The 12018-nt window shown below is 46.4% G+C and overlaps 1 protein-coding gene across 1 annotated transcript in view; it reads right to left on the bottom strand.

The window, feature by feature from the left end:
• prex1 (phosphatidylinositol-3,4,5-trisphosphate-dependent Rac exchange factor 1) overlaps window positions 1–12018 on the bottom strand; it is a 108217-nt gene that overhangs the window by 66769 nt on the left and 29430 nt on the right. Inside the window, exons 5-9 of the mRNA XM_045696038.2 lie at window positions 10148–10249; window positions 9405–9566; window positions 5506–5639; window positions 5040–5155; window positions 1970–2119 (exon numbers count right to left, since the gene is read on the bottom strand). Of these exons, the coding sequence (XP_045551994.1) occupies window positions 1970–2119; window positions 5040–5155; window positions 5506–5639; window positions 9405–9566; window positions 10148–10249 (664 nt within the window). The remainder of the gene's footprint in view (window positions 1–1969; window positions 2120–5039; window positions 5156–5505; window positions 5640–9404; window positions 9567–10147; window positions 10250–12018) is intronic.

Genomic DNA, 12018 nt, shown 5'->3' with positions numbered 1-12018 from the left:
CCTGGTGCAAGGGGCCCCCGGCCCTGGCCTGCTGGTCCAGCTGTCAGAGCCTGTCCAGAGGCCCCCTCTTCCCACTCTCACTGGCACAGGCAAACAGGCTAACATGTTAGCCCACTCATTTCCCCTCAGCCTCCAGGAAAACACTGATAAGACGATCCCAGCCCCATCCAGCTGGCAGAGCAATAATAATGGATCTGTCTTGGGAGTATTTAAAAAGGGGCTACAACCAAAATGTCCAACTAAAGCCAGTGCCATGGCAAAACAGGGGACATTTAAAAAGAGGTGTGCTGGTGGAAACTGGGATTCAACAATGGGTTAGGTATCAATAGTGAAACGGGGATGAAAGGGATGTGGTCAAGCCTTCCAGATGTGGGCCAGGCCGGTGGTTCAGGGAGGGGGCGGGGTTGGGGTGTGGTGTGGTGAGGGTATGGGGTTGGCTGCACTGTGACTGATCTGGCATCTGTTAGCCTCGGGTCAATTTCCGCCTGCCGTAACCCAATACCCAACATGGCCCTTGGTACTCTGCAAAGCTCCACTTCAGCCACAGGATCAGGTGACCGCTCGCACAAGTCCATGTGGAAGGCTCATTTGCTACATTTGAAATATTAAAGCTACAGTTGTTGTAAACAGCTAGAACACAGGTACAGTTGAACGTTCAAAACCCTCAGCTGTTTTAGTTGAATCCTTCCCATACACTTACAGCTTGGGTGGGAAGCAGTGGTGATTTCTGCCTCCAATGCTATCAGGTATCACCATGCCTACAGGCACAGAAGTCAGTAAAAGCCTTTCAAGCTTTATTAGCACACCCCAATGCGCACGCAAACACAAAGACAGGTGGCCAGTACTGAACAGGTGTCCTCACTCCTCATGTGGAGACACTTGAAGTCAAAAGAGGGGGAAAGAAAATTGGAGGCAGTCATTACTCCTCTTGTTTAAGAGTGCTCAGCTCACAATGACGTTTTGAACAAATAATCCATCTTCCTCAAAATACATGTTTTCAATGTGTAGTCAAACACTTCCGCAAATAGCACATTTGAACTAGAGAAAGAGGTATTTTAGTGCCATTCTTTTTTTAGAGAGAGCCAAAAGATCATTTTATTCCAGTGCCAGGATGTTTTGGGTGTGACTCGATTTGAACACACTATTAATTACACAGTTCTGGAAAACTGCTCCCAAGCTGCCAATTCATGCCAAACGTCTGCAATCACTCCACACCAAGTCGCGAAACGGCATACAAAGTGTGTTACGAGCCTCATTTTCATGCCACGGTATAGATGGCTAGACAAAACAGAGAGAGAGAGCAGAGTGCTGTCACAGACTGACAACAACCCGTGACCGGTACTGTGTTGCAATACTCTCCAGTGGGCTGCTGTTTCTGGCAAGCTGCTACTGGCTGCTCTATTTCAGGCTCTTGCTGGAATCGAAGATTCTGTTTTTAGCGCATCTTGTGCTTGTTTGTGAATGAACTGTTGGATAGAGTGTGTTCTCCTCTCGGGAGTGTTGATTAGCAAACACGGGTCTCGTACTGCATGGTAAGAGGCGGCTGGCTCTTTCTTTCGCATGTTAACCTCCAGACTGGTCTTCTGCATTCATTTGGTATTAAAGTTCTAGGTCCTTATGCCACTGTCTTTATGTATTTATGAAACAAAAGCCAGAGAGAGACAAAATGAGCAGTAAGTCATACCATAATCCACATACCATAAGCATACCACAACCGTCCTAGTGAGACATTCATTTGCATGCATACTGCATGATCTCTCACAACAGAGGGACTCCATTTGTAACCTCTTGCAAAGCTAACCATTTATTTATCTGAACCTTAATTGTGTTAGCTCACCATAGCATAGCGTTGTTGAGGTACTGTACAAGTCTATGAGGTCAGACAGTACAGCACAATCGGAAAACATGATAGCCTCACATTCTCAAAGGAGGGGGGGGAGCAGGACTCCAAAAGCGAGGACAAACTCACTCTCTCTCTGCTCTCGTTCCCTCAAGATGGCGTCGAGCCACTTCTGCTTGTCCTCCGAGTTCTTGGCCATGCAGACAAACCACTTGTTCTTGGCCGTGTTGTGGATCTTCCAGCCGTTGGTCACCGTGTAGTTGTTGCTGTGGTAGTCGGCTAAAACAAGAGGTAAAAAACAATTAAACGGACCATGGTACACACCCGACATGTGACTCCTCTTCGAGAAATAACCTTTATTACATTTAACCTCAATGCTGTTGACGGACATTGATATTAATACTGTACTAGCTTGTCTTGGGGATAAAACATGCAGTGTTCATGAACTCGTGTTGACCTCAGAAGTAACAGGGAGGGTAATACAGCCCAGCCACAACACTCTCAAGCTTCACTTGTCCTTGAAATACCTCAGAGTTCAAATAGCCATCAGACTGTAAGTACTGCTAATTAAAATAACAAACAATAACTGACTAGTAAGACATCTTTCCGCTGACTCGACAGAAAGGTCCGTCTCGCTTCCCTCTCCTTGTCTCCCTCTCCTCTCAGCTCCATTCCAATTTGACCAGCTCTTTGGCTCTAGGTGACTGTAATGCATAATGAATGGACTGGGGGTAATGGAAGTACATTAGTGTAATGTTAAAAGGTCATATAAATAGATGTGAAACCCCCTGTCCCCGAGGGGGGGGGGGGGGGGGGGGGGGGGGGGGGGATGGGAGCATAAAAAAGGGCTAATGGTGTTGAGGTGTACGTGTATCAAACAATAGTGGGACCTGGGAGGAGGGTAATGTTGTTGCATTCATCTAAATGAGTGTGATAAATGCGTTCACGCCAAAACCCTCTTTGAATTGTTCTTCGTGTGAATGGGAAACCTACCGTCAGTACATTTCAAGGTTGTACTCTTCAGTGGAAAAACACAGGCCCGACAAGACACAAACTACAAATCTCATTCTAACGGATTCACTCAATATCCTTATTACTCTAAACATATTACTTTAAAGCAGGGCTCTCCAACCCTGTTCCTGGAGAGCTACCGCCCAGTAGGTTCTCTCTCCAACCCTGTTCCTGGAGAGCTACCGCCCAGTAGGTTCTCTCTCCAACCCTGTTCCTGGAGAGCTACCGCCCAGTAGGTTCTCACTCCAACCCTGTTCCTGGAGAGCTACCGCCCAGTAGGTTCTCTCTCCAACCCTGTTCCTGGAGAGCTACCGCCCAGTAGGTTCTCTCTCCAACCCTGTTCCTGGAGAGCTACCGCCCAGTAGGTTCTCTCTCCAACCCTGTTCCTGGATAGCTACCGCCCAGTAGATTCTCACTCCAACCCTGTTCCTGGAGAGCTACCGCCCAGTAGGTTCTCACTCCAACCCTGTTCCTGAAGAGCTACCCTCCTGTAGGTTCTCACTCCAACCCTGTTCCTGGAGAGCTACCCTCCTGTAGGTTTTAACTCCAACCCTGTTCCTGGAGAGCTACCCTCCTGTAGGTTTTAACTCCAACCCTGTTCCTGGAGAGCTACCCTCCAGTAGGTTCTCACTCCAGCCCTAATCTAGCACAGCTGATCTAATAATTAGCTGGTTGATAAACTGAAATCAGGTTAGTTACAACTGGTGTTGGAGTTAAAACCTACAGGAGGGTAGTTCTCCAGGAACAGGGTTGGAGAGCCCTGCTTTAAAATTGTCAACTGAACGGTATAAAAAGCACAGATATTTCAGGGCTTCTACAATGCTACAAATCAACACATTAATACCCTTAGACACATCCAAGTTAGACACATACAACTGGCATTGTAAAAATGGCACATGACCTTAGTCTCACTATTAGGTTATATTGTCTCTCTGAGAAACACAGAGAGAGAGAGAGAACATATTTTTCTTTGTGGTTACCTCTGAACGTACCAGGCGATAGGCAACAGCCCCAGGGCACAGAAAGGAGGCATGTGAGAGGAAGAAGTGCATTTCTACCCCTAAGGCCCTAAAGCAAGAGCTACATGAGAAAACAAATCAGACCTGGGTTCAAATAGTACTTGAAATCTTTCAATTACTTTGAATATTTGCTTGAGCCTGCCTGGAATGCAAGATATGTGGGGTTGGCAGTTTTGGGACAATTTTATTGTTTCTACGTGCCAGGTAAACTCAGTCAAGCAAAGCTAAAATATTTAAAACATTTCAAATACTACTTTAACCCAGGTCTTGCAAAACCAGGCTATAGTGCAATAAATCACTAGAGCAAAATGAGCAGAACAGTGTGGTAAGTTGGTAAGTTCCAGTTCCTGCAGCAGCAGCTATCACAGAAGTTTAAAGGTGAGAAACGCAGGTTGTGCATCCTGTCTGAACCAATGCAAGACATTATCACTGCGAGCAAGCACTCGTCAAATTCATGTAACCTCCCCATCTACCGTTACTCATTCAAGGTGTGAGAAACCTATGCAAGATTTTATAGTTACACCCAAACTGTAAGCACTCAGATTTGTATCACCTACTCCATCAGTGAATTCATTATCTTGTTTTCGTGGTTAGAGTTCAAATGAAACTAATACTATTGGTCTGTATGAATCCTAAGTAACACTGTAGCATAGATAGAATAGATTTGTGTAATTTGTTTATGATTTCACATCAGCCAGACCTGTAGTGAGTTAATCCCAAATAAATAGAAAGAAAATGAAATGATCAACTGATGGAGGACAAATGTGATAAATGCCTAAACATGGATGAATGATTAGAGCAAGGGATGACTGAATGAATGAATAAATGGAGGGGTGATGTTCCTACAGTGTAGTGAAAAAGTATTTGCCCTCTTTCTGATTCTCTCTATTTTTGCACATTTTTAATAGTGAATGTTATCAGATCTTCAACCAAAATTTAATATTAGATAAAGGGAACGTGAGTTTACAAAGACGACATGGGTCCCATTATGCCTGGCAAAAACCAAACATTGCATTCAACAGTAAGAACCTTAAAACGGTCAAGCATGGTGGTGGTAGTGTGATGGTTTGGGGATGCTTTGCTGCCTCAGGACCTGGACGACAGAAAGGGGACAAATACTTTTTCACAGCACTGTACAGTATATGAAGACTGGTGGGACTGGCACAAACCTGTTCCATCCTCGACGTTTTCCACCTCCATCACCTCGGTGTTGATTCTTCCTCGGAACAGGTACAGGGGACCGTTGATGGACTTGGTCCTCTTGGTGGACTTCTTCCCAGAAACCCTAGGAAATTGAACAGAAAATTGTGAAAGTGTTCTTTTTCTGCATAGACAAAAAAAAAGTTGCTAAAAATATATATAAATACATTTGAAAAACTTCACAGTCCTGAAGCACGTGCACACACACAACGTTAGGTGGACTTGTTTTGTTGGTATATAAAATGAGCTTGGTACACACTACACAAACAGGATTTGGGGAGTCACTCGGTTTTTCCATGTCTGGCTTCTTTCTGCCACTGAATGAACACACGTTGTGCTCATTTCCTGTCACCTTCATGAGGCACTTACCTCTCCACCATCTCGCTCTCCTCTCAGTCACCCCCTCACAACATCTCCTCCCTCCCTCGTTCTCACCTGGACTTCCTCTTGCAGTAGACCAAGAGGTTGTCGAACAGGAAGAAGACTCTCTCCTGGATGTTGCCGGCTGAGATCTTGAGCAGGTTACCGTGGAGCAGCAGCTCGGTGCAGATGTCAGTCAGATTGGTGCCCTGGGGACAGTCAAGAGAGGACGCCACAATTAACCGCTGGTGCCTGTTGTCATCTCTCAACTCTACGTGTGTGTGTGTGTGTGTGTGTGTGTGTGTGTGTGTGTGTGTGTGTGTGTGTGTGTGTGTGTGTGTGTGTGTGTGAGGGGTTCTTTGTGTGTGTACGTGTGTCCATAACAATGATTCTCTTTTACACAGCATGTGTTTACCTTCAGAGTGCACAACCCCAGTCAAACAACAAAATGCAGCTGTGAGAATTCACACATCAGATAACAGTGGATTTGGTTTATACTAAACTAAAAGTTTCATTGTGCTAATAGGATGGAATGAACAACAGACGACACCCTCACTCCTACTGCTTTACAACAGAACAATAGTGTATACAACAGTCCTTCCCTGAACTTTGCCAATGACCCTTAACACAAGACAAAAGTCAGCTGTGCACTGTTCTTCATCCCACAGTGGTTAGACAAGTTTCCAACTGGCCCCCGAACTGAACTGAACTGGAGGAAACTAGTCTAAATGGGGAGGAAACAAGATTTTGTTTAAATAGTGCCAGCTCTGGGTCCCAAAGGGACATCTGGTCAGACTTAGACAAAGCCTGCTTATTTTACCCCTGCAAGCCACATACCACTCGTACGTTGAGCTGAGACGTAACATGTGAAGTATTCCAGTTATTTCCCAATGTTTCCCTGATATGTAATGTCATGGCAGTGTTGGGACTCGTGTTATGACCGGTGAAAAGATGCTGATATGACAGTTTAGTGGCAGGGTACTTCATGTGAAGTGTTGCTCAAACCTTGATAGTAAAACGTGAGTTAACCGTGCACTCCGCGGACTCTGTCTCCTCTGCAGCCATGGGATGAAAACCACAGATTCTTAAACAAAATGTATGTAGTCGCATGTATGCGCATGCACACAAACACTGTTCCTTTTATATATGCGATCTGACGCAAGTTCTTAATTGAAAGATTCAAGTCGTTTCATAATTCATTAGGTTTTCCGTTTTTTTTTGGGGGGGGGGGGGGGGGGGGTACATATTGCTGGTTGACGTCATCAGGTATGCATGGGCGTGAACTCACACCGCACTGGACGAGAGCCAATTAAAACCTTTCAACGATACTAGGCCACGACTTAGTCACTATTTAGTCATTAGATGAAGTCATTTTAAAGCAGTATTTTCAGGGTTTTACATTAGCTCACTGTAAACCAGAAGGCTAAAGGGATCCTTAAGGTTGACCTATGGGATTCTAGCTGTGACGTTAATTATGTATGGGGGTGTTTCAGAAATGGCATCATTACATATATAGTGCACTACTTTAGACCAGAGCCATATGGAACCTCCCCTTTGGCCTCTGATCAACAGGTAGTGCACTATATAGGGAATAGGGTGCCATTTCAGACAGGAATTCAATCATACCTACACCAATGAAATTAACCACACACGTACTCATTTAGGACTGCCTCGTAAAGTAATGATTGGTAATATAGAGCGCATGTGCATGGATACATTCGTGCCATACACGTAGCCATAACAAAACATCATTGTTCAATGGAACGCACCGATCTAAATCAACCGGAACTAAGCGTGCCCATGTGTGGACTCTGGATCTCCTGCCCCACCCCCATTTCTGGTACAGAGACACCAACCCCTCTTTTATGGTTGGACTTTACCAAATGTAACGGTCTCTTTGATGTCATTGAGAGCAAACCACTGTAGCCGCCCAAAACCAGACCCCCACCACAATCCATAATTGATTCCTCTGGCCACTACATCTCTGACAGACGTGCATAGCTCCCCCCCAAAATAGGATTATCCTCACTCTTGTAGGTCAGGTGCATTCCAACCGGCCTAGCAGACGGTTTTACATTTCACCCAATCGATCAAATTCCATGTTTAACTGTGCAGGAAGGCGGGATGGAGGAATGGATAGAGGATGACAGAGAGAGGGATGGTGGAAGCAGGAGGGCTGTCTGTCTATCAGAGCAATGCTAATGCGTCTGGGCCCTGATTCTGCACTACTACCTCCCCATTAGGAGTGGAGAGGTGATTACACTGGAAAGTGGAGGAGTGGAGAGGTGATTACACTGGAGAGTGGAGAGGTGATTACACTGGAGAGGTGATTACACTGGAGAAGTGATTACACTGGAGAGGTGATTACACTGGAGAGGTGATTACACTGGAGAGGTGATTACACTGGAGAGTGGAGGAGTGGAGAGGTGATTACACTGGAGAGTGGAGAGGTGATTACACTGGAGAGGTGATTACACTGGAGAGGTGATTACACTGGAGAGGTGATTACACTGGAGAGGTGATTACACTGGAGAGGTGATTACACTGGAGAGGTGATTACACTGGAGAGGTGATTACACTGGAGAGTGGAGAGGTGATTACACTGGAGAGTGGAGAGGTGATTACACTGGAGAGTGGAGAGGTGATTACACTGGAGAGTGGAGGAGTGGAGAGAGTAGGAATAATGGGCTAAAGAGAGGGAAGTAGGTAGGGAGAGAGAGGGGTATTGCCTTTCATGAGGATGGACTGTGATACGGAGTGAGTAGACAGAGACTATGTACTCGTTCACTCTCAGACATGTTTTGACATCTAGGGGTCAACGCAAAGTGAATCAGAGAACAAATCCCAAAAACAGATGTCCAACTGCCCCCACATCAGTGGCTAGAATCAAATGAGAGTTATTTAACAAAAATGCCAATAACAATCCTATATCAAGACAAGTCTGATTGATCTGTGGAAGGAACTGCGACGACATGGTGAATTTCTTTTTCCACATTGTTTATCCTTATTAAACACACAACAGCCTCTTGTTTTGTCACATTTTTGACAGAGGACAATCGCGGGGGTGAAACGGTGGCATATTTCATCAGAGCGAGGCAAATCTTGGCAGGCTTTGAGTGTGTGTGTGTGTGTGTGTGTGTAGGATGCCATTGTGAGGCCCTCTCTCTTTTTCCTCAAAGGGCCCCGCGTGAGACTAGGCCCTGCCTCATCGAGCTCTGCCGATTGGGCAGGGTGCCCTTTGGCCTTCCCATGGCTCCTGAGCGGGCAGATTGTCCTCTCTGGGGCCCAGGGGGCTCGAGGAGAGTCAGGGGACAAGGGCTCTGTTGTGGAGGGTGAGGGAGGCGTGAAAAACGCACCGGGCACTCCGCTCCGCTCCCAAGCCCTGTCTGTGCCCTGTGCACACTGGTAATCTAGGGGAAGCTAGAGGAGCGTTTTGCTATCACAGAAAATGAAGTGGTGCTCAGTATTTGGTGGACTCTCGAAAACTGGCCTAAGCTTTTTCGCCACAGCAGTGACTGAGTCAATGAGGAGGACAGAGTGTGTGTGTGTGTGTGTTTGAAAACCATTGACAAATCTAAAAACTCTGAGCTTCCCTTTTCCATCTCTTTCCTGTCATTCAAACCATTTCTATATAAAGGATAACTGTTCCTCTCTCTTTTTATCTTACTTCTCTCTCAATCTTTCTTCTCACCTCCCACCCCTCTCCATCCTCTCACCTTTATCGCACACTTCTCTCATCTTTCTAGCACCCCTTCCTTCCCTCCCTCCTCTCTCCCTGACCCCCCACCCTTCTGTCTCGACTCTCATCTTTAAACGCACAAGTCTCTCCCCCCCTTTTCACCTTTTAGTACTTTCCCCCCCTCCTCCTCTCCCCCCCTCCCTCCCTCCCTCCCTCCCTCCCTCCCTCCCTCCACGGTGACCTATAGGGTGCATCCTAGCCATGGTCTAGCGTGGAATAGAATAGAATCCCTCACCTCCCAGCCCTCGATGTGCGACTGCAGCTGCTCCAGGGCCTCCAGTTTCTCCATCTGCCTCTTGGTTTCGTTGATGTTGGAGCACACTGCCTTCATGGCCTGCAGGGCCTCCTCCACCGCAGGGTAGTCGGCGTGCTTCTTCGGCGTCCGCTTCAGCAGCTCCTGGTGGGGGGGGGGGACAGGCGAGTAGAGTGGTCACTTGGTCAGGTCATTAACGGGTTAAAGCCAAAGTCAAGGCATCTTCAGTAGAACTACAGGATATAAACAGCCATTGATAATGTTTCAGAGAACAGCCCTGGTGCGTTGGGTGATAAGCACCATGCTCATTATTAGGAATCATCTCGACAGTATTCTGCAAAGAGTCAACGGTGGATGGAGTTGCATTTAGAAGTGGAGAGGTCAGTTAAGACTGCGGGATGATGGATGAACAGAGCACTGGGGGAATGTTAGGATGGAGGGGGGAGCGTGGAGGTCAGACATAGGATAGTGAGGATGAAGTGGTGGGACGGAGGGTGCGGATCCAATTTTGCGGAGAAGTTGAGAAATTGGACGTGGGGTGGAGAATAAAAGATCATACGTGATAGGAGTGGCTCGGACAAGGTTGGAATGTGTGTTTATGTTCGTGTGTGTGTGTGTGTGTGTGTGTGTGTGTGTGTGTGTGTGTGTGTGTGTGTGTGTGTGTGTGTGTGTGTGTGTGTGCGCGCTCGCGCGCGCGTCATTCTCCTTGGGTCCAAGGGCCTTACCTTCAGGAGAAGGGGGTACTTGCAGATCCTCTGAATGGGCGATAGCAGGTACCCCTCCAGGGGAACATCTGTGCTCTTCTTCCCTCCCAGCAGCATACAGTGCTGGAACACAAACAAGACACAGATGTCAACAAAACGGTCATTTATCAAACAGGGACATCTATGGCCTATGACACATCCTCCATCTTCTTTATGATTCTTCTAGAAATGTAAGTTGGTAACTCCACTAAAATGATGATGTGAAGTGGTTGAGGGCAAGAAGCTAAATCCAAAACGCCACAGCATGTCTTCACAGTTGCATGAACAGCCTCCATGGGGATCGGGTGGCAAACTGGAACTAAAGTCATGCTTTGAAAAATGTACCCAAGAAATCAGTTTGGTGGCGAAACCCTACTGAGGAGGATTCTTCAGATCAGAGTGAGAGAGAGAGAGAGAGTGAGAGGCAAAGCTGGTGGGTTCTCTTCTCTGTGCTTTATTTTCCAGTAACCAGGTCTGTCAAATGCAAAGTCCCAGAGGGCAAGCATGAGTAGCATTCACCACAAGATCAAAGGCCAAACTAGATACGCCGCATGAAAATACTTTGGTGTAGAAAACAGAAAGCACATCATTGGTCGGGTATAGTGCACATATTTCATTTGAAATCACATTCCACCAGTTTCAACTTCATAAGGCACTCTGAGAAGAAAACAGCAGTGTCGTGCTCATGCAGTTTTTGGTTGAAGCTTACGCTTGGGGCTGGGGGGAGGAGAGGAGCGCAAAAACAGACTGCAGAATTGTGTGATTCCACAGATTCCAGCCGGCTTGGCAATCCTGACGCAATCCCCATCTCCTCCCCTCTCTCTCTAGTCTTCTAATCTGAACCTTATTTCCATCGGCGTGCCTGCAGCCAAACTCCCTCCGAGAGCTTCTCTTTGACCTCCTTTCAGCATCCTTTCACTTTTACTCCTCTCAGCTGTACAGCTCTGTTCTGATGTCCGTGGAGAGACGGCGTACATATTCAGTGCTTGTCAATTAACATGGAAATATCAGCTCACATACCGCAAAAACATGGAAATGGAACGGAATTCAAGAGAGGAAACAGATGCGCCAATGGCTCTTCATGCCGCACCACCCTCAAATATCATTATAATACTAATAACGATTTGCATTTCTAAAATCGGGACTAATTAATGCAAAGCTTACATCCAAATGTGATTATTCATTAAGCCTCCAGGCTCCCTGCGATTACAGAAGGCATTGTCTCCACGTCAGAGTTCATCGACTGACTACACCACGTTCCCAATTCCCTCACTCCACATCATCCACAAAAAGCACTGTGGACTACCATGCATTTTGGGTTGAAACCAGCCTACAGCTTCAACCTGTGGAGTTCAGACTTGTAGCTTAAAGGGTTATTCCACTAAAAGTTGAAATGTATGGGGCGAATCCTAACATCCACTTACGTAAAATGTATCTTAGTCTCCCATTGACATCAATGCATGACTAAGTTTAAGACAAAAATTTGACTTGTGAAAGTTAGGATTTACCCCCATGTGATGTTCCACTAGCAGCATGGGATAGAATGTACAGAACACAACTATAACAAGTTCAGGTCAGTCAATAATGAGACGGAGGAAACACATCGGTGTCAACAAGGCTCAGATCTTCCAGCCAGCCGTGCCAATGTACCGCAGCTGGACAGTTCACACCGACCATGACATCATCTTTGGAAGCGCAATCAAAGGCAGTTCCTGTGTTCATTGTTGAGGGGCAAGAAGGGTTGTCAAAACAAGGAAACAGCTGGACTTCTGGTGACAAAACGACCCTGACACACTCTGTGGTTACATCGTGAGTTTGCCAGAGTAACCAAGCAACCTTTTTCTGATACCTGT

The sequence above is a fragment of the Salmo salar genome, chromosome 15, assembly GCF_965601325.2.
Source record: "Salmo salar chromosome 15, fSalSal1, whole genome shotgun sequence".
Lineage (NCBI taxonomy): Eukaryota > Metazoa > Chordata > Actinopteri > Salmoniformes > Salmonidae > Salmo > Salmo salar.
The sequence above is the reverse complement of the archived record's forward strand: the minus strand, read 5'-3'. Positions and strand labels throughout refer to the sequence as shown.